The 23,381-nt window shown below is 40.4% G+C and overlaps 1 protein-coding gene across 1 annotated transcript; it reads right to left on the bottom strand.

The window, feature by feature from the left end:
- Positions 1 to 87: 87 nt before the first annotated feature.
- LOC145420930 (ly6/PLAUR domain-containing protein 1-like) lies at positions 88 to 23,278 on the bottom strand. Its single transcript, XM_080290356.1, has 3 exons — positions 23,099 to 23,278; positions 18,046 to 18,174; positions 88 to 1,070 (listed from the first exon to the last, which is right to left on the bottom strand). Exons 1-3 carry the CDS (start codon positions 23,145 to 23,147, stop codon positions 829 to 831), a joined length of 420 nt encoding a protein of 139 aa, XP_080146482.1. The 5' UTR covers positions 23,148 to 23,278; the 3' UTR covers positions 88 to 828.
- Positions 23,279 to 23,381: the final 103 nt, after the last annotated feature.

Here is a 23,381-nt window from a genome sequence, read left to right as displayed (position 1 = left end):
CTGCCATCATCAATACAAGATCTTGGAAAAATGATTAATGAAAATCCGGAAGGAAATAACTGTTAATTGAAATGATGCCACAGCAAATTTGTGCCTTCTTCAAAGGTGTTTATCAAATTTCTGTTTGGCCAAACACTGTAAAACACCTGCTAAGAGGCTGAAATGGTTGTTAAAATTAAAAAAATGTTTTCCTATTATTTTATATTTGTTTATCATTTAATTTACCAATAGCCTCTCAATGCCAAAAGGTCACTAGTGAACTTTATGTGGAATCAGAACCTGTTTAGTTCAAATTATACCAAATTAACAGAACATAAAGGCAAAAACCCCATAAAAAGAACTGATTTTAAAGGTAACAGCCTCTTCTCCAACCCAATTCTAATCGCACCTCTAAGTGGTTTGTTAACAACATGGTAGATGCCAAGAGGTTAAATAAGTCATGTTCATTTGGGAGATGTCATACATGTTTTGTTTCAGTTGGTGAATACACTGCAAAACTTGTTTTTTCCTATTCATAGAGCATAGAGCAGAAATAAGAGATTTATTCTGGAAATTACACATGCTATCTTTGCTGTTTGCCTTTTTCCACCTTGCAGACGTTCATGAACCCTCTGCTGGAAGCCGTTTTATCCACCACATCTTACCCATATTCACGACATGACACATGGCGATAACTTTGTTCACTATTGTGTCGTTTTTGTTGCAACAGAAAGCCGGGACTCAAGAACAAATGCTGTAAAAAGCCTTCTCTTGTATACATTTCAAAGCATGTAGGGCAGAGCTTGTACAGTTTCAGTTTGTTTCAACGCACATCTTAGGAAAGTTCTGTCAGCACAGGATAGAGGAAAGTAGGATGATGATGTTGAAGGAAAGCACAGGAAGCCGTGGCGTGTTAAGAGTGATGGCAGCAGATGGCTGGGGTCGCTTCTTCTGGCGTGGTCCGTTACACAGCGGTGTGTTACAGCAGCTGATGCAGACCGAGTTGAGCTTCCCGGTGCAGAACTGCTGGTAACCAGAAGAGGCGATAAGACAAGCTCCAGATGAGGCACAGGACTTTCGGTAGTGCACACCTGAAATGAGGACATAAATGGATGCATTAGGCTCGTAATGAGAGGATTAAAGCTTGCGATGGAGATGGGTAACTGGGAATTTGTTCTTTCATCTACTTGAAGGAAAACATGATTACAACACCTCTTTTACAAACAACTCTTAACGTAGCCAAGTCATTACACTTAGCTGTCCTGTGCGTCTTTGAAAAACACCTTCAAGTGTGTAAGTAACTGCAATTGTGAACAAAAATTAATAAATTACTGCCTGTACTTTTTCCTTTTAACATCTGTTTTCACTTGAATCAGTAACCAGCGACTGATATAGAAAAGCCAGCAACCAGCAGCGTTGATGAGGTGTTTAAATTATTGTATAGGAAAATCTGATTATGAAGATATATATACTGTTTGCATGCAGCAAATCTAAAACATAAACTAGAGGTCTAAGGGTGAAATGTATAGAGAACTGTTTTGTGTGGTCAATAATATGGAATTAGTAAGAAGATGTCATTCCCTGACCAACATTTTGGAGATGAAATGTTAGCATTACACAGTAGCTAAATATCACATATCGTTAATATCATAGCACACATTAGCTAATGAAATAATTTGGCCAGCTAACGCACTTTAATTTGTTCTCAGGATTTTGGCAGCAGTTTAGCCTCCGATCCTGATCAGACTATTTGTTTGACTCTCTCGCTTTAACTTAGCTAGGTTATGTGAATCTGTTGACCATTAGATCATAATGTAAGCATACAAAATAATTTAAAACTGATGAGATAAGTTTAAAAAAAGCACTCGGCACAGTATTTTGCCAAGTGAGACAGCTTATGTGTCTGTGGCTGTCTTACAGTTTGTCTGAGGAAAATGTTAGCCAGCCAGAAAAGACAGATTGTAGTTGGTTGGATCATGAAAACCAAACCACAGAAAGTCTTTAAACAGAAGTGGCAACTACTACAATCGTTTTTCAAACCTAGCAAAGCAGACTTTTTTTTTCAAAATTTCCAAATCCAAGTTGTTTTGTGTGCGTACATCTCCCAAAGTAGTTTTTAGTGATAATTTAAAAAATATTTGCTCCACCACCAACTCCTCATGGGTATAAATTTTGAATTTTTGTGCTTTAAAAGATAAAAACTTTGCACAGTTAAAAAATTGCATCCATGAACACACAAAAATAGAAGAAAGACAAATCAACAGTGACTATCTCACAACCTGCTCTAAGAGAACGTGTTGTACAATATGTTCACATACTGACAGTGAAAGCATTAAATACATTTAACAATCAAAATTAATGAAGCACATTGAATTATTAGATTGTATTGTATCAGACTGTAAAGAGTTCCATCCAAGCTTGTTCATTTGTTTTGTGAAGGAGAACTTTATGAGAGAACGTTTTCGACCTTGAGGCAGTGTCCAGTTCACAATAAATAGATCCAGTATAATAAAATATCTTTAAAACTATATTTACAGACATTTCAAGTGACTGCATTCGATGTTTAAAGTTCTTCTGAAAAGCATTTCAGGCACAGTTTTATATGAAGTTATAAAAACAAAATAATCCACATTGCAATAAAAGCCAAGGGGAATAAAAGAGGGTAATTTTTTCCACATATTCTTTCGCTGTATACACGGACACGTTATTTATTTATCCAGAACAAGTCAGAGGCGTTTATGAGATTACTTGGGGGAGGCTTTAACATTTTAGTGACATTTTCTTTTAAAGAAATTTAGAAATCAGACCATGAACTTCCAGTAACCCCTGTAATATTTCACTCCTCTCTCCACCCAAGTGAAACTGATGCAGGTGTAGTAACACCCAAAGATCTGTACGCTCATTTAAATTGTGCATCCTTCCATGTTTTCTACACTGCAAATATCAGTGGAGGTCCCCGAAGGTGCAGACTAATCCAGGGGAAACACAGTGTGAAATGTTACAGAGCTCTGGAGGGAAAGGTCTCATCCTCTCACAAAGCCTGCAGATTAAAATCTGACTGAAGCCCTGTTTACATTTTGAATTTTAGCTGCTGGAGTGTTAAAAACCAGGAATAACAAACCTGGAATAACACTGTGCGACAAGGGAAATGGAAAACTGACAATCTCTACACGAACATTCCCAAATAGCAATTACTAACATTTGCATGTTTAAAGAAAATATTTCATAGATCCCAGATCTTTTAATATTTTTATGTTATATTTATGTCATCATCATCATCATGAGAATGAAATGTTACATTCTCCATTTGTATTTATACATGGTCAAGTTCAACATATGTCCAGTATGCAACTTAATGGCCACCTAAATTTAAATTTTATTGGAGCCACCACCAAATATGGAAGGAAGAATGATAAAGTCCTTAAATATCACAGACATATAGTTTAACACAGCAGTCCCCAACCTTTTTTCCGCCACGGACCGGTTTAATGTCAGACAATAATTTTAACGCACCGGCCTTTAAGGTGTCGCTAAAATACCCTAAAATGTTATAGTAACACGTAAATATTTCTTTCAAAATAAGACACACAACTACAACACGGAAAAAGACCCAGGGAAACCGAGTTAACGATAAAAACCCTGAAAACCATGAACACACGAGCCTCAACTCTTGCAGCCCCGTACCAAACAACTCCCCGTCCATGGCCCAGGGGTTGAGCCCGTTGGTTTAACACACAATTCAATAGATTCCGATAAAGCTAAAGACATTTTTGACAACGCTCAGGACATCATCTAAAGCAGCGGTCCCCAACCTTTTTTGCTCCACGGACCGGTTTATGCCCGACAATATTTTCATGGACCGGCCTTTAAGGTGTCGCGGATAAATACAACAAAATAAGACTAGTACCGGTACCGAAAAAAAAAGAAAATTTATTCATAACACACGTGAAAAGACCAAGGAAAACCGAGTAAACGATAAAAACAATAACAAAATAACGCTGAAAACCGATAAAAGCCCTGAAAACTATACATTTCACACCTGAGCCTCAACTCTCGCGGCCCGGTACCAAACGACTCACAGACCGGTACCGGTCCGAGGCCCGGGGGTTGGGGACCGCTGATCTAAAGGATCTTGGAAAGAAAAGGGTCTGGATTTGCTCATTTAAATTGTGCATCCTTCAATTTTTTATACACTGGACATCGGGAACCCTTCTGCAAGCACTGCTAAATATTTTGTGGGCGTTGTTACTTATTCACATATTTTGGCTAACAAATTACCAGTTTGATTATAAATCATCAGCATGAGGATTTAGTTCTACAGCTAAGGTGTGAAAGTAAGGTGCAATGACTATTACAACTGGGATCTCAAATTGTTGACCAACGAAATCAATACATGTACTGTGTCCCTTAAATGACGTTCAATATGACAGGTTAAAGGCATAGATTTTTTCTGAACTACTGGACATGGTGAGTTCAGGATAATCTTCAAAGCTGTCTTTATAACTTGGGTTTGGAATTCTTAATGTCAGGATGCGTCTACACGTACACGACTATTTTGGTAACTATAGCTTTTATTATGCGTTTTGGCTGTTTGTTTTTGATGTTTTGGATCCCTGAAAACTGACCTTTTGGAAAACTTCTGCCAGAGTTAAGAGTTTGGAAAACTTGGATTCAGTGTTAAAGTGTGGACAAGGACTTTTGAATGGTCAACATTTCTTCACGGTTGGAGTTACATCGCCACCTGCTGCTTTAAGATGGTCTTGACAAGACTTGGATGTGGACGGTAGTGATGGGTCGTTCGCGAACGAAATGGCTCTTAGAGCCGACTCTTTCACGTGAACGACGCGAGCCGGCTCCTTATCGCGAGCCGTCACGTGTTTTTTTTTTTTTCTTTCTCTCACCCTCTCTCTCTCTCTCTCTCGCACTTTTTTTTTCGCTTCACTTCGCACCTGAGCCTTGTGCTTTATGCTGGGCAGAGGGGGGAGGGGCGGTAGTTACACTGAGTAGCACAGGAACAGAGCCAGAGGGAGAGAGAGCGAAAGTACAGTGGCCCCTACAGACAAAGCACATACAAACTTCAAATCACGTACGAACTCTGAAGCACGTACAAACTCCAAAACACGTACAAACTCCAAAACACGTACAAAAGACAACAGAAGTGCTCCAGGATGCTGGGCGCAGTGTTGAGCTTTTGTTACCTAGTGGCTACACAAGCCAGCAAGTACCAACGACCGGATTTGGTGTGTTGTAGTAACAGGTAAATGAACTTTTTTTTAAATTATTTGAATATATATGAGTGCCTGTGTATAAATACACAAACAATACACACATGCTTTCAATTGTGTAATTTAAGTGATCTAGTAGCTCTGCTTTGGAAGTTCAGTTCATGCTAGAAATGTGTTTTGGAGTTTGTACGTGTTTTGTCTCTAGGGGCCACCGCATGTATTTATATATAAACATATACAAATAAAACTACTTTTTTTTACGTTAGTAATTCCTTTTGTGCATAATTTTATATTATTGTTAATAATAAATTAATTAAAGCAACAAAACAACCTGAAGAGCTGGTTCGGAGCCAAAAGAGTTTTTAGTGAGCCGAACCGAAAGAGCCGGATCTCTAAAAAGAGCCGGAAATCCCATCACTAGTGGACGGATATATTTTTTAAAACAAACTCAGAATTTTTTTTGTTTAAAAATAAAAAAAAGACTGTTTGTAACCTCAGAAACACTTCAAGAGCATGTCCCGTTCTACGATCTGATCTCACTGCAACTTTATACACACCCCCCCCCCCCCCCCCTGCTTTAAGCTCCTACATCATGCCTGGTCTAGTATGTTTCTAATGCTATTTAAAAATGCAGCTTCAAGCCATGCTAAATATGAATAGTGCTGATAAAAACCTGGCAAGGCCAAGAATGGTGACTGAGTAGTTTTTGGGTGCGTGTATCTGCCAAAAAATAAATAAGCTAACGGACAAGGAACAGCAGCATGTTAGAAAGATGAGTCGTTTTTTGATGCTTGGACCTGAGGAACAGAGTCAATATGTCTTTTTTTATTTTAATATTTTGAGCAGTAATTTGAAGATGGAAACAGTGGGTAACATGTTCAGTCAGGGGAAAATGAGCGTTAATAAAAGTGGGATATTACTGACAAAGAAAACAAATGTGATGGTTTTTCCCATTTCAGTCACAGGTTTTTTATTGGTGTGCTAGCCTCAACTCCTCTTCAGCTCCTTCATCTTCATTCATACCTTCATCTAGAAGCTTTATTTAAACTCCAGACCAGTCACCACCCTCCTGTGTGCAATCATTAGTTCAACCCTTTTTTTTTGTACATGTCACTCACAGTTTTTCATTAATCTGGCTTCAGGTTTTATTATTTTTTCACACCCTGTCAGATTTTGACTGATTTTTTTCTCGTCTCTGGAGCTTTTTAACTTTCTCATTTAAAGTTCAATAAAGACGATCTGTCACTCACATTAAGTATCTTGATGTTGATGGGGCCATTCTTGCTGCTTTATTTTCTTTGTTACTTTTATTTTGTAATCTGGGCCCCCACCCGTGTTATAGTCTACATACATCAGGCTTAATGGCCTAACAAAATTTAATAGATCCATGGTGCATAAAGTTTGGCTTGCAATGAACATAGCGTGGAGCCAGAATTAGACATGTTCAATGAGGACAGCTAGAAACCCCATTTAAGGAAAGCCATTTTGCAAAGCTGATTTATCAGTGAGACAGTGTAATCAGCCAATATTAGCAATTTGCTGATATGTCAGTATCAGCATTTATAAAGCGTGATAAATGGAAATTAAAAATAAAAAATTGGGGTGGCTGTAGCTCAGGAGGAAGAGCAGATCTTGTGCAGCCAATGTGAAAGTGGGTGATACATGTGCAAAAAGACATCTGATCCTATTGTAGTCTATGGTAAAATGTCCCATAGAGTACAAAACACTTTTAGGTTGAGTTAAGGTCCATGACATTGCTACTGACCAATCATGTTGTTATGATATCATAGCTTTAAAATGTTGGGGAAATGTTGTAATTACCAACACTGTCTTCTGGGAAAAAATGGAAAATATTTTCTTTATTTAATTTAAGAATATGATAAATATGTTATCCATTTAGATTTGCTTTTAGCCCAATCTAGGTTACTCATATTAATTTGCTAGCGATTTTTTAATTACGTTATCTAGCTTCTTGGCTAATGCAAACTGAATGCTGAGACAACGTCACTGGGCAGTTGCATTTTTGAACCTGATAAGATGAAGTTATCTCACTTAACTTATTTATTTTTTGGCTACAAAAAATATTTTTTTTGTCAAGCACATGAACACTGTCAATGAAACCTGCCATAAACGGTGCCATAAGATGAGCAGTCAGCTAACAGATCATATTGGGTCAAGTTGGCAATTACATTAAATTTATATGTAATAATACAGCAATTAACTGTGATAAACCAGTGACAGTCACATGTTGCTGCCTACATAGTTAGAAATTTACATTTAAATAATACATTTGCACTGAGCAACCTTTGTGTTCAATAGGATTATAACAGGAAAACAACCATCTGGCAGCCAGTTGAGTCAAATTGAGTCAGCAAATTGTGCTCATTCACAAAGATTCATTCAAAATGACAGCAACATGTTAGCAGTCTGTAATTATTTGTAAATAGAAGTTTCCCTCAGCCTACTATGAAACCAGAAATCAAGAGAGTGGGAGATCTCCTAACATGTTATACATTTAAATTGTAGCTATAAGATACCCCTGGATTGTACTGTGAGATAACGAGTTGCTGTTGATGAGCTGATTCAGTGCAGCAATGCAGCTGTACACCAAATTTTTTTATGTTCCTTATTTTTAAACATGTTAATGAATAAAAAAGTTGAAGAGCAGCAGTCAGAGTCTATTATAGATCACAGAGGTTTCTTGTTTAATTGCAAAACTGCCCACTAACCTATAACTAATATATAATATATATAATATAATGTTTTATCGATTACCTTGAGCTCACACACAGTCAGGGGGGCTCTTCTAGTTGAAATTCTGAACAAGTCCTTTATAGACATCATGCTCTGTAATTGAGTATTGAGTATTGATTACACTCTGTATGTAGTAGCTTTAAGCGTCGAGAATATATGCATTGATGTGCCACATTTCAGGAGCAGATATCAGCATAATGAAGCTCACGCGGCACATCAGGTAAACACTCCATCACATCTGAAGCGCCTGGGTGGGATTTCGTTTAATTTGTGCGTGGGGATCCAAAGATTCAGCACTTCAATCTAAATTATGCTGTTGAGTTAATTTATGGCAAAAAGGGTGAAAGGATGAAGAGAGAAGAAGTCTAATGAGAATCAGCATGCTTGGCTGCACAGGGAGGACCGAGCCATCCAATAAGTGTCTGGAAACCCTTCAGCTACTCCTCTAAATGACTTTTTAACCAAAAAAAAGAGCGATTCACTGACACTTTAAAGAAGCACAGAACAGGATCAACGCTAATGCTTTTGTTTTGGGGTTTTTTGCCAGTGACCTTGACATGTGCAAAATAACAGTTCCTTACTGGAGACAGAGTGATGTGAGTCTGCTCTATAGAGTTTATTGTCCATTTAAATCAAACCAGACGAGGCAGTGAAATGAGATAGCGGATGTTATACGAGCTGAAGTAAAGATGTCATCGAGATAAATGGTCAGCGGGGACGGTGGAATTTCACAACAGATATTTTTGGTGAAGGATGTAGAATCAAGTAATTACCTAATTCAAAGGTGTGCAGAAGTCGAGTAGAAGAAGATGAAGTCTAGAGAAAGTGAGCATTTTGTATGACTTACAACCTTGACATTAGTGGTCCATCCATATACAGTGGATTACAAGTGGATCTAGTACTTCCATAATGCTTTTATCTATGTCTAAGCACTTTTCCATGCACTGATAAATACATCTGGGGTAACTTGTGGTTCCACATTTTGCCCAAAGATACTTCAAGATGTGACCTTAAAACAACCTATGAAAATCATCTCCATTTAATATATGCGCAACGGCAGCAATTTGCTAGCAACGCCATACGAACAAAGATGTGGGACCAGAGCAGTTAGCTGCTATCTTCAAAGCATCTTTTGTGTGCCAAGACAGCAAAACAGGAGTAAGGTGGAATCAGTCTGCTATTGAATCAGGTTGGCAGGTACATGCAGTCTGTTTGTGATAATCCTGTGCTGTGATTCGGTACATTGCTGAACTGTGGTAGTATCTGCATACTTTGAGTAAACAGAAATTCAATTCAGTCTAATAACTAATTACATTTAGAGTCAAACCACAGACTTGAAATTCAGAAGTTCCTCCACAGGTTGATGATTAAACTGCAGAATGAGGCACTCAGCAGCCTTTTATATTTGAGTGTATTAGATACTAACCAATTGGTGTTGAGTCCCCTATTGAAAATGTCACCAACACAGATAGCTGCTACAAGTACTGTTCGTCATTATATTAGTTTGCAACCACTCACACACTGATTCCAGTTGTTTGCAGTTGTCTGCAAACCTTTGGGAACCTGTCTATGAGTAATAGCAGAAGGCTAAGTCGGTCTGCGATGCTCTGGAGATAAGTTGCCTCCGGCGAAGCAAGATGTGCAACTGCTTTTCTTTCGCATGCTCAACCTCTGGACGACCAGTTTCTCATCAACAGCAATTTTTTTTTTTTTTAACTAAATAATATTCAATGGAACCACTGATTTTTCCTTGTTACAAAGAAGTTAGTGTCCCATTTTTACTACTTGGCTGGCTGACACACAGTTGTTACCCAACAACAACCAGCACACTGACCATTAACAAGTCCTGAGGCTTCAAAACGTGAAGTCCAAATGTCATGAACGAGCTCGGCTGGCTGTGTCCAAAGTTATATATACACAGCCTTACACATTTGACTACATGAAGCGGACAATGAATGTCAATATGGCTGAAAGAGTAGACACAGTCACAATACAGATGCAAATGCTTTTTTGTTTTCTCCAGGCACCGGCGTCACACACATTGTGCTGGTCGGTGTTCATTCCCTGCTGTTAAAGAATTCCACATCACATGTGGTCAAATGCTGTTTACCATTCAGGATCACTGCAGCCTGCTCAGTTTGCTCTGTGATAAAACATCCAAATTCATGAGCTACACAAGTAACCACACAGTGTGCAAAAATGTATGACCTGTAATTTTTCCTTTTAGAAATAATAATACATTTTAAAGTCCTTTAAATAATGGTTCACAAAACCTCACCCTGACAAACTTCAGCAGCCTCGCTCCCTCGATTTAACAGAATGAATGTAAACTTCCGAGAGTAACCACAGTCTCATTTCATTTTCTCTGATACAGTAAATTAACTTTTCTGAATAGCCGAAGCTAATTTAGATAAGCAGTGAAATCAGGCAGACACGGGTGAAGCCGCCATTGTCTCCATCTTGCTCCATGATGCTCTGCGGTCTCTTTGTCGAGATGAGCGGTGGCTGGGTTGGGGTCATCAGCCGTCGTTACATAATCTGAACCGGCCCATTGACAGGAATTAGTCTGGTGTTACAGCTCTGAGTCATCGGGGCTCTAGGGTTATAATACTTTTACATTTTTCCATTAATTAAATAACTTTTATTTCATTTTGATGTCAGTTTAGTTTTGAGTTTGCTTGATTCAGTTTACTTTTTAAGATCTTGTGTTTTCATGTTTAATTCGTGTGAGTGGTATTTGTTGGGGCAGATGCTTGAAAGATTACCTCTGAATCATTGAAGCATAAAAAAGGTATTTAACTAAAGGGATGAACCAGTGTTGTGTTTGAACCCATTTTAAATTGTATCTTTAGGGATTTTGTTACTCTCAACCTGTTGCAAAAACATGTTACTTGTTCCAGTTTATTTAGTTGAATATGTGAAAAATGCCTAAGATAATAGAGTTTGACAGACACAAAATAGTATATTTGCAAAATGAAGAGGATTTACAAAGAGTTATTACCCCAAAATGTGGCACATATTGTCATGGTGTGCTGTGTCCTTACAAAATCTGAGGAAGCTGAAGAAGTGGAGGACAAAAGAAAGATTGTAGATAGGCCTAAAGACCTATCTACAATCAACAGTATCTGAAAGTGATTCTCCTAAGAAACTTTTGACTTTTGGACAGAATTGTATCTCTTTTAAAGAACAAAAACAGGAAATCCAGGAATTGCTCAGACTCAAATACTGTCAGTGAATTTCTTTTTTGGTGGTTACTTTTGAACCTGTGCACATAAAACTCAAAAACCTGTTCAGAGATGAGACACCGCAGCTTCAGGTGGTGAAATCAAACCTCCACAACAACAATAAAAAAAAACAAGATGATTTTGTGCTCAGCCGGTGACATGTTAGTTATCTGCCTTCATCAACTGCCTAACGTGCTGCACTGCCACACATCAGCCACTGTCGTTTGATTTTCAGAGGAATCCGAGGGGGAATAATTGCGCTTATTCGTCTTGCCATCGCTGCTTCATTTAGTCAGCTGCCTCTGTGAAGATTTTACATGCTTAGTGTGATGGCAAGACTAAAGCGCGCAGCAGTGATCATCATCTATGGGCTGTTAAACATGTTTTTGAAGACAGTTTTAAGCAATAATGTTGCCCAGCTGAACTGCACGTTTTCATTTGTTTCCTTAGTAAAAAGCGTGCTGTTTTTCTTGTCTTGATCACTACAGCTGGATTAACTTACAAAGAGAAAAGTCGCTGGGTACCTTTTAATAGTCGTGATACTTATTATTATTCAAGATAGCCAGAAATCAATCCTTTCTCTGAACCTCAAATAATGGCAAATCAACTGAATAGCTAATTTTAGTTACTGAAAGGTGTAATTAATATTTTAAAGCAAAATGTTACCAGTAACATCTGTCCATTCATTGATACAGTCAGCTTCAAATTTGGCAAAAGTGTTGCTGATTACCTGAGTAACTGCAGTGCCAAATTTGAGATAATTTAGATGACCCTTTTTCATACTTTGGCTAAAAATTATTCTCCCCTTACTAAAAAAAATCAGCAAGTCCAACTCTGAATGGCAGTCTCACCAGTGTAAGACCTTGCTGCAAAATGATGGGTGACACACCTCCCCCTTGTCCCCTGCTTCCTCCATGGAAGGAGTGCCAGTGGGATTAATGAGACGCTCCATTTGGAATCAGTGTCTCAAGCCTTCCTCAGAATGCTGTTGGAGTTCTGCTTGAAGGTGGAAATTGAAGATCTCCCACTCACGTTCCTCCAGGTCTCTCTGTCATTGCATTGAAGTTATCCAGCACGACAATGGAGTTGCAGATGAGGCATCCTCTAGCACAACAACCAGGAACTCCAAGAAGACTGGGTGCTCCTGACTGCTGCTTTGCAAACAAGTGCAAACAACAGTCAGGACTTGTTACCAAATCCAAAGAAGCAACCTTATCATTCACCAAGAAAAACGTAAACATACTGGCAGCGAACCAAGGGGATAGTAGGAGACCCACCCCAGCCTCCTCTCATCAAGGGCAGCTCCAGCTTTTTCCAGGACACTGTTTCAGAGCCCGAGCTGTGTGTTGAGGTAAGTCTGAGTATATCTACCTGGTATCAGTCAACGTACCAGTTTGGGCTGCTTCCCTGCCAGAGCGGTGAAGTTTCACATACCAGTAGCTAACCTCAGCAGCTGAGGGTTGGACCTCCAGGGTGTCCCGTCACCCTACACACATCACACTCAAACCCTATAGCGCCACCTGCAGGCAGTGAGCTCCAAGGAAGTATTTTCACTTTCTTTTGTTGTGACATTTCCACATCAAAACCTTTAATTATATTATTATAATACTTTATCACTATCACCAGCAAAAATACTTTAATGGCAAACTTTCTTTGGTATGAGTTTGTGTGCCATTACACTAATCTACCGTCTCTTTGAGACTGCCTCTGAGGAGTAGCAGGGTGACCACTTTCATATCATTTATTACAGTAAATCGACTCCCCTCCATTAAAGGAGAAAGCTCTGAAATGAAAGGTGGCCCACTGGAGCGTGACAATCATCTCCTTTTTTAAATACACGGGCGATAAACATCCGTCTCCAAGCTAAAAGCACAGCCTTTTATGTTTTCTCAAGACATAATCAAAGGAGAAAGATGATTATAGTAATAGAAGACGGGAAGCAGAGCTTGTTTCATGCTGCCCAGCAGAAAAAACTGCCATCATAGGAAAAGATGTTTGCTCTGCATGTGGTTTTGTTGACTGCTGGTGCTTTAACAGGGATAGTTTAGGGCTGTTCATCGGGTGGGGGGTCCTTCCCTTTTCATGAACTAGCTTTTCATTGGTTTATGATGGAAAACAAAAGGCAGGCATCAGGTGAGAGTTAAAATTGAGATAAATTACTGGAGTATAACGGCGTGAGGCTGTCAGACAAACACAAGTATGGTATCTAAATGTAGGCACAAAGGAGCAGCTGATATCTCACATGGCAAAATGAGCCCTAAAAGTTTACCCAGAATGCACTTTTTCAAGCTTTGTCCAATGAATTATCAGAAAGAAGTTTAAACCCCCATTCTCTGCGACCTGCTGGAGCGGGGGGGCTAGGAGGAGGAGTTGGCCGTCCGACTGCGGTCTGGAGTGTGGGGCCTTCCTGCTGCTGCGGAGTTGGGGCGGTCTGCCTCCCCCCACCGCAGGGAAAAGGGTAACACCACCTGGGTCTGGGTGCAGTTCCCCCCTCCAGGGGCAAGGGTACCTAGACCCGGTTTGTAGAGTACGCTTGGGGAGTGTGATCGTGTGTACAGCGTCTCTTTATGTCTGTCTCCACGTTGGTTGAGTGTGGAGTAAGTGTATATGAGAGCATGAGGGTGGGAATGGATGTTTGTATCTGTGTGTGCCTGTATGTCTGTGTCTATATGTCAGGTTGGGTGTCAGGCGCCACCTCTCTGGGGACATCTCAGGCCCTCCAAGGTTTGGAGGCCTATCTCCCCCTACCACCACTTCCCCTGCCAATGGCGGACTCCCTCAGACATTGGTGTGTTGGTGGTTCTTTGTGTCCGGGGATGGACGTCCAGGTACACACCGGCTCACTCCTTGGCGGCCGCTTATCGGGGCCTGGAGCCTGGGGCTCGCTCGGGCCACTTCGGAGGTGGGGTGCCCCCGGCCTCTCGGCCTGGGGCTCGGTCACTCAGGCACGGCTGGCTGCCGGCGGAGCTCACGGGCGCGTCACTGCAACTCCCCCTGGCTTCTGCTCCGCAGCTGCTGAGTGAGCCCTCATCTGGGACTCTCCTCAGCTCTTTCTGGGACAGTGGCGCGGCTGCCCCTCTGTTGGTCTTCCTTGGTCTCTTGTGTTCTGGGGGCCTCTCACACCCTCTAGCAGATCATTACATGAAGGAACCTTTAAAAAAAAACAAGCGCGTCCATGCTCACAGGTGTACACACGGGTGATCACACCCACAAACTACACCCTTTTTGGCTCCTACCTCAAAGCACACTGTGTTCTGTTGATCTTATGTGCTGCACAATAATGTTTAATATTTAGTATTTACTGTCATATTCCCATATATCATTGTGATGTTGTTTATTCTATTACTCTTGTTCTCTTCTGCTTGTTTTCTTTTTTCTTTCTCAGCAGGTGACCCAGGTGATTGATAGATGCATTTTTTTTTCTGCCCGTTCTGTTGGTTTATGTTTTTTGCCCTTCTCCCCCGTCCCTCTTCTCAGCTGTTTCCCTTTCCTTCTTTCTTTCTCCCCTTCTTTCCCCCAGTCAAGTCTGTCCCGTATTCAGTAAGTGAAAATAAAATGAACAATAAAAGGTGAATCAAATGGACCGTTACGGCAAGGCTGGGATGGTCAATTTGGTAAAGTAAATCCGTTGGGCATCTTTCTTTGCCTTTAGACAACAATTCTGATGGCAAAAGAGCCAAACGGGACAGGCAGAAAAAAAGAAAAAAAAAGAAGTTTAAACATTGATGCTTGTTCTATTAGGTCCAGGTCAAACATTAACCTGGAACATTTTTCAGAATCTATGATCATTGCCATCACAATGAATGCTGGTTACAGAAAAATCATGGTGAACAAAAAAAGCAGATTTTGGCTCTAGACTGTGCCTCTGAAGGGGGTGTAAAATTGTTCTTCAGGCCTGAAAATTTCCTTCCTTTCTAATCTGCCTTTAAGAAAGCAGATGATTGTTTAACGCCCTCCAGATACAGAAGCACTGATCTTCAAGCCCCAGCCGAGGATGTGCTCCTACATCTGCACTGAGGAGCATGCAAAGTCGCACACTTGTGGCGGAAATCTCACAGCAAGTGTACTGTGTAAGAATCATACAGCTGCACAAATTTCCATTCTTATCACTTGTACACGTCGCTCGGAGGTGCCGTTGCTATTGTGAATCCATCTATTGCACTGCAAACAGCGATAAGGTGCGGTCAGTCGGATTCCCGAGCTCTCCTTGTACTCGCAGAGCAGCATTAATGATAACACTGCGAGATAAAAGCCGGGACGTACATGAGCATTCATGCAGAAATTTTCTTATTAAAGAACTGTCGACACCACAGTGCAGCGAGCTCGCCCTTTGAATTAGGATCCACATTTCCAAAGACAGGAACTTATTGAGTTTGCTCATCAGCTGTAGAGAGAGAGAGAGAGAGGGAGTAACAACACCACCCGCCCGCATGCATGCACGCCTCCAATTTCCACTGGGTATTAAAATGAAGGACACCTCAGGGAGAGCGACCTTTAGTGCCCGTGCTCTCACTAGTAGATAGGCATGTAAACACTGCAGGGTTTTTGTGGGATTTTCTGTGCGTTCCTGCTAACTTCAAGTCTGAATAGCCTTTACTGAACACGGCCAAAGCCGAGTGTCAGCTCGCTTTTTAAATGACATTGAAACCTTCATAACAAGGTTGCACATTCTTTATTCCGAATAATGTGAGCCGAACAAAAGCGATGCAAATGCACAACTCTGAAAAGAAAGCAGCTGCAAAACATGTTGAATAAGGGGGAGAGAATCCAAGCCGCCATGTCCAACCAGCACCTGAAACCGCAGACCACAGATACTGTGGGTCTCTATGTCACTGAACTTCAAACACTGAAACCACAAGCTGGATATAAACGATGGACTGTGGCTGCACTGCATAATGGTTTTTTTATTTTTAAACTATCACTCACATAAAACTTTATTAGGGACACCTGCTCATTTCTAACACCACACCAATTTCTAATAAGCCAATCACGTGGCAGCAAGTTAACGTGTATGTAGACATGATCAGAATGACCAGTTTTGAGCTGGTAGGAAGGCAACGGCAACTCAAATAACTACTTATTACATTCAGGGTGTGCAGAAGAGTTTCTTTGATTGAGGATGTTTTCTCAGCACACTTTGTCTCTTAGCACCTGCTGAGCATTGTTTAAACACCACAGCCTCCTTGAGTGTTGCTACTGACCGTGTCCATCCCTTCATGACTACACTGTTCCCATCTTCTGATGGCTGCTTCCAGCATGATAACACACCTCAGATCATCTTAAACTGGTTTCTTGAACATGGTGTAACAGGAAAGTCACATCATGGATTTGCAGTAACTGTGTGATGTTATCATGTCAACATAGATCAAAATCTTAGAAATGTTTCCAGCACCTTGTTGAATCTGTGCCATGTAAGTCTCAGGATCATGTTATTTCTTCCAGCAGTGTTACTTGGTAAATGGCCTGTATTTGTATAGCGCTTTACTTAGTCCCTATGGACTCCAAAGCGCTTTACACTACATTCAGTCACACACACATTCACACGCTGGTGATGGCAAGCTACATTATAGCCACAGCTGCCCTGGGGCGCATTGACAGAGGCGAGGCTGCCGGACACTGGCGCCACCGGGCCCACTGACTACCACCAGTAGGCAGCGGGTGAAGTGTCTTGCCCAAGGACACAACGACCGAGACGGTCTGAGCCGGGGCTCGAACCAGCAACCTTCCGATTACAAGACAAACTACCAACTCTTGAGCCACGATTGCCCCCCAATACACCTTTATTCATCTTTTTATCATCATTTTCATCCCTGAGATGCTTCAGCTGAATACATTTTGGTCCTACTTCATGATTATTGTCTATAAAGGGAAGTTTCCATTGGGTAAATGATGACTGAGTGGATGAGTGCACTCCTTTCTCCGGTTTTGTTAAGATAAACATGATCGTTCAGATTCTTTGGTCTCGTTAGTCCACTGGATTAAATTGGTGGTCATTATAAACTCAGGATGAACATACTCCGAGTTTATTGAGCTAACTGATCAGCTTTTCTAGAACTGAAACAGTTGGTTTAACCTGTTCTAGCCTACAGCGCCCTGTTCACCCTCTTGTGTTTTTAGACTCCAGTGCTGATCACTTCCTGTTCCCTCTTCCCTTTTTCCACTTCGCTCCAGCTCTTTCCTTATTTCCCCTCCAAGTCCATAAAACTCTTCTTTCTTTCACACGACCTCAATTACTTACAGGCCAGCACACTGCTAGCAGTGTATCTGCAGGGAGCTGATATCGTCCGAAGCGTCAGATCTGGCGGTTTATCTGTCAGGCTCTGTTGGATTATAATTCGCAGGATATGAGGTGTAGAAAAGTCTGATCTCACACAAAGGACACAGCTGTCTGTGTATGCAAAACATCTCTCTCTCACATGAAAATGGCACAGTTTATATCCATGAAAGCTGCCCCGCAGCTAAGTATTTCATCCTCTAATGATAGTCGTAGTGTGGCGAGGGCCCTGTCCTCGCTGACCTCAGATCAGTTTGATTTCAGCTGACGGCGGTGGCGCCTGGAGAGCTGTCTTTCTCTTGTCTTTGCATAAAGAGAGGAGCCTTAAAACATGCCAGAAATACAAACTGTTTCTTTGGCGTCACTTCAAAACGGCCTTTTGTTTACAAGATTTCCTCCGGCTGAGGAAATATAACTGCCTAAGCGCCCACCAACACAAACACGCTAATCCTGCCTGGAGACACGGGGAACAGTTGTGCGCTCTGAATTCTTAGTTTATATATTTGAGTTTGGGATTCTATTAAAGTTTTACTGTAAAGCTCCACATAACCACGCAGATCCAATCCGCTACACCAAGGTCATGACCTACCGTCCTCCTTCACCAGGACCTCCTTCTGGCACATGTCCTGCACGTTCACGGTGCAGTTGACGATGAACTCTGGCGTGGAGCAGTCGTGCGTCATCTCACACTGGTAACACTGGATCTGCAGAGCCAGCCCTGAAACACACACAGAAACCCCCTCATTCACGATAACTCACCCCAACAAGGTCCTCGACACTGTTTTTTCCTCCAGCTTTATCATGAAAGTTTCACCTCAAAGTGGAGTCGAGTTTTACTTTGTTAAATATTCTGCCTTTTACTCGCGCTGTTTCAAATCTGTGTGACAGATAATGCTCAATTATTTATCTGCCTTGCTGCTGGTACGTTTATCTTAGCAGCACATTTCATCATGTCTCCCTTTGATAGCTCATATTTGTCCATTTCCACAGTGAAGCTGACTTGTTTACGCCGAGTGTCCTTCAGGGGGCTTATTTACTGGGAGCGAAGGATAAACAGATTTCCGGCAGAAATCCAGTGCAGGTCATGAGCACGCTAACCTGAATCTATTTTTCATAACTGAGAAGATATATTTTTAACAGAGCGAGTCACACGCTAGAGACGGGGATCAGTCACACAGCACCTTTCAAGTCTTACACATCACTAAAACACCACACCTCAGGATTATTAACATATGGGAAAAGTGTATAGGCTACACATAGATCCTCATGTCTCTGTGGCTGACTGACTCATGGATCATCTCCCTGCTCGTTCCTCAGGCTCCTCTCATGTTGTGTTTTAACTACAGGTTATTTTTTTAAAAAATTCTATAAAAAGAAGAGTCATGGTTTTGGATTATTTCATGTTTTTGTCTTTTTCTATCAGTTTCATCTCCTCTCTTTGGTGATTTTCAATTTCAGCTCAATTTTATTTATACAGCGACAAATCACAACGAAAGATGCCTCAAGGGGCTTTGTATTGTAAAGTTGCTACAATAACGCAGAGAAAACCCCAACAATCACACAACCCTTTTTAAGCGACCACTTAGCGACAGTGGGAAGGAAAAACTCCCTTTTTCCAAGGACAAAAGCTCTGGCAGATGCAGGCTCAGGGAGGGGCGGCCACCTGCTGCAGTCAGGGGTGACCAAGAAAATTTATGAACGTTGAAAAACAATTAGTTACAAGTAGGGGAAAACTTTCATTTCATAGAGTTAAAACGCTTTTTAGAGTTTATATGATCAGACTTTGATGGATGTGTTTGATACTTTGAGTCTACAAGCTGTGATTAAGCTGTATTTCTAATGTAATACCTGTTCCTGCTGTCTCCAATAAACTTCATTGGATGAGCTGTATCACCACACTGTCTTAAGAAAAGCCCGGTCTTTTGTTGATAACCATGAACAGCCTCCTTTAATCTTGAATTACTGCTCTCAGGATGAGGTTATAGGACGCCTCTAGCTATCATAAAGGTGTATAAAGGGTCATTTGTGCCCCCCAAAAAATCAGTATACTGAATAATAACATGGTGGGATGTATTTCTATAGTTGTATAGTTCTATAAATGCATAAGTATGAATGTGGGCTGACACCCATTATTTTGTTTTTATCATAAATTCACTGATTTGTGCCTTTTCTCATTAATGAGACAATAAAGTTATTCTACTCTATTCTATTTTCCTTCTATTGTGCCTCCAGCACATGCGTTCCTTACAATATAAACTACAGATTTTAAAACATTAAAAACTAAACTGAAACAAGCAAACCTACTGAAAATGAATTAAAAAAACATAAAAATTAAACAAAACACAACTAGAAAACACCCAAAGCAATAACAGCTGTGTTGCCTGTTCCACATCTGGACTGTTTGCCACGCTGCCTGTTTCTCAATAAAAGTGTGTCTCCTACATTTGGATCTTCTCGGACAGCCACACTTTGATCCTGCCTGTTCGAAGATGGCATCCTAATAACCCTGATCACCGGCTGGACTGGATGTTCAGAGGAGCACCGCCGTAATACGAAATCCACTCCTGGAGTGGAGATTCATGTTGCAGCAGCAGCGCAGGTTTAGATAAACTACCTCTTTAATGAGAATGATTTGATACTAGAAATATTCTGAAATGTAAAAGTACTCACTTCTCTTTTATTTTATTTGGCTGTTGTGCAAATATCCATGCATGTGAACATTTACAGGTATAAATACATATGTATGTAATGTGTGGGTACACATGCTTCCATATACAAGTCTTGCTCGGCATTTTTAAGTGCACATGCATTTGTCCCTACACAATAAAAGCATGAAAGACCACCACGACATCACTAGTCTAGGTCTTTTCTTCTTCAGCAGTTTTAATCTCAGAATGTCAATTATGAGTTACAGGATTTTTTTGTATCAGGCAGCAGCTGCATGCGTCTCCTTTAGTGCTGTGGACATGGAGGTGGGGTAGTAACCATGAAGGATCCTTTTCTTCTTAAAAAGTCTAAAAACCAGGTGACTTATTGTGCACTTTTTATTTTAGAAAGGCTGCTGATGTTGCTGACTAACCCTAAGGAAAAGCTGCCTCTCCTCCTTGTTTTAGATAAAAAACACGACAATGTACAATGTATTATCCTGTTCTGAATCAACCTCTCGGGCACCTCTGGATCATTTTCAGCAAGTGTTTTTCTGTCTTCTTGTACTTCTACTCGAACTATACTGGGTGCTGGTGCTTCTTCAGTGTGTCAGAACAGTGATCCTCAAGCTTACTTTTCATTTTCTGAAAGTGGAAGAGTCCAGGTGGCGAGCAAACACTGTGTTTTTCAAATCCTGTGTTTTCAACGTGGCTCCACAGTGCACATGGTTTCCTTCTCCGTGCGACACCTCGGGGTTTCACTGTAAAACTATGCGATGACAGTCTGACCCCAGGGGATGGATTCACGGTGCACAAACCCATGAATGCAGGAAAAATGATGAGCCTGCTCCTGGTCTTGCTCCTCGCTGCCTTCAGGCATGGAAAGCGTGCACTGTAGATCCAGCTCTCATCACCTCCACATGAAATTCAGGTCAGTTTGAAACAAAGGTTGATGTTTGCACTCGATGTTGCTGGACCAACATTCAGTATGGTGTATTGGAAAAAATGTGATGCATCATTAATCCTGTAAAATAGTTATTATGCTACCTCTGTCTGTCTAATAGACAACACATCCTAATACTATTCATAGTAATATGCTATTTAAACATTTCCTCTTATTTTCGAACCACTAAGATATGAAACTCCAAAAGAAAAACTGATTACTATGTTCTGGCTTTTTGGTGGGGATTGCACAAGAGGTGCAGCACAGTAAGATCGGTGCTAGTGTACTCCAGCACGTTTACTGAAGGACTGCACTGAAGCACAGCTTAAATGTAGTCTGTTTAAATGTGCTTTGTTTAAAAATTAACTGAAACTAGCAGAAAAATATGAAGAAACAGCAGCTGTGGTGTGATGTCCATGATGTGCTCCAGAGATGTTTGTATGATTTTGAAAAAAGGCCAGGCTGTACTCTCCAGTAATACCACTATCAGCCACAAGGTGGTGCAGTGTGTCAGAGTCAAAACTGCACAGCGTTACTTTTAACTAAACTTCTGGACAAGAATCAGGGTATTTTTATGCATAGCCTTATTTTGGTAGCATAAAACAGAAATGGTCTCTTTAAATTAGCAAAACATAAATATTTTTAAGAAGAATTTAATGATGGTTGGGATGAACAACTTTATCGCAATCACTTTTTTATCCAATTGTGTTTTCTTTTTTTTCCTTTTGATCTATTTTGTTTTATTGTTTCCCATTTGTGATCTGTTCTTTTGTGTAATTTTTTTTAACTTATTAAATACATTTGTTTTCTATATACATGTTATTTAACTACACTTTATTTAAACAAATTTGTTAAAACTTGCTAGAGAAGGTAAACATTAAGTTAAACATAGCAAACATATTTTAGGGTATTTTTGGCAAAATAAGATGTAGAACTCAATAAAATAAAATGCAATATGAAAAAAAATCTTAAGAAGGTAAAAATTAATCTGAAATCAAAATAAGTCAAAATAATCAAATAAAATCTAAATAAAAATAAAAACTTTTAAGTAATTTGATACATAATTATCTGTTTAAGTTCTATTGAATGTGCTGTAAGGCATAGATATTCAGATTACAGCAGTACAATGTGTAATCTTGAAAAAAAAAACTATAGTTTTTTTTTAACCTTGCACTGAATTTACTAAAATGTACTATTTATGGAGATGTGTATAAAAATAAATACATGAATAAAAAACAATGTTCTGGCAGAAAATTACAAGAACATTTTCTGTTTTAACATTTTTCTAAAATGTAACTTATCTTTAAAATGCTGCCACCTCGTGGCAAAGGCTTTCATTACATTTGTGTTGAAGGTTTTTACTAAAAGTACCTTTAACAACTTCTTTGCTGGACAACTTGATCATAACTGTACTGCACATTGTACTCCGTTCATTTATTTTATTTTATTATTTACTTTTTGTTTATTTAGTAATTTGCATGTTTTAAATATGAATATATATGATGCTGAGTTTTATAGTTAAAACTAAATCCTGTCCACTTAACACATTAAAGTGATATACACATTAATGAGCCAATAGTAATGTCACGTATGTACGACTGTACCTTTGTACATACTGAGTACTTTAAGCATATTCTAGGCAGAAACTTTTGTTCTATTAAACAGGACTTTATTTTAATACTTTTAAATGAGTTATTAAATTTTCAAAAATCGCTGTTTAAAGAGTCGTGCAGACATTTTGCACGTTATAAATCCGTATGAGAGCTGCACGTGCAGCTGAAAAACATCCTCTGTGTTTATTTCTGATGAAAATTTCTGTTTTTGCGTCTTTTTCTCTTCCTTTCCAGACCCTGGAGAGGCCCCTGACTCTGCTCTCTCTCTCCGCCTAAACTTACCTGGATCGTTTCATGCGCACCGGAGCGCACAGTCCGCGCGTGCAGACTGAGCCTCCTACAGTAATAAAGGTTTAATGTGAGTAAATCCACATCAGTCTCATTAGAAAAAGGAGCAGAGAGCCTCCCGGTTTGTCTCCCACCAGCGAACAGCCTCCATACCTGAGCCTAGGAGCAGCAGGAGCAGAGAGGAGAGCGCGAGGAGCCGCATCGTCCGCGGATCAGTAAGACTCCGCACGGGAGTCCGACAGACGGAGGCGCGCCAGCTCGGAGGTGCGGACACGGAGCAGCAGCGGGCAGCCTGGCATGGTGAGCCTGACGCCTCCCGCGCGCCTCCAACGCGCTTTTATCCTTCTTGCGCACGCACACAGGCGCGTGCACGGAGACACTGCGCACCACGTGGTAAAGAAACTTTAACCATGTACCTTCTCACTCTCCTCCTCCA

The sequence above is a fragment of the Astatotilapia calliptera genome, chromosome 16 (assembly GCF_964374335.1).
Source record: "Astatotilapia calliptera chromosome 16, fAstCal68.1, whole genome shotgun sequence".
Lineage (NCBI taxonomy): Eukaryota > Metazoa > Chordata > Actinopteri > Cichliformes > Cichlidae > Astatotilapia > Astatotilapia calliptera.
The sequence above is the reverse complement of the archived record's forward strand: the minus strand, read 5'-3'. Positions and strand labels throughout refer to the sequence as shown.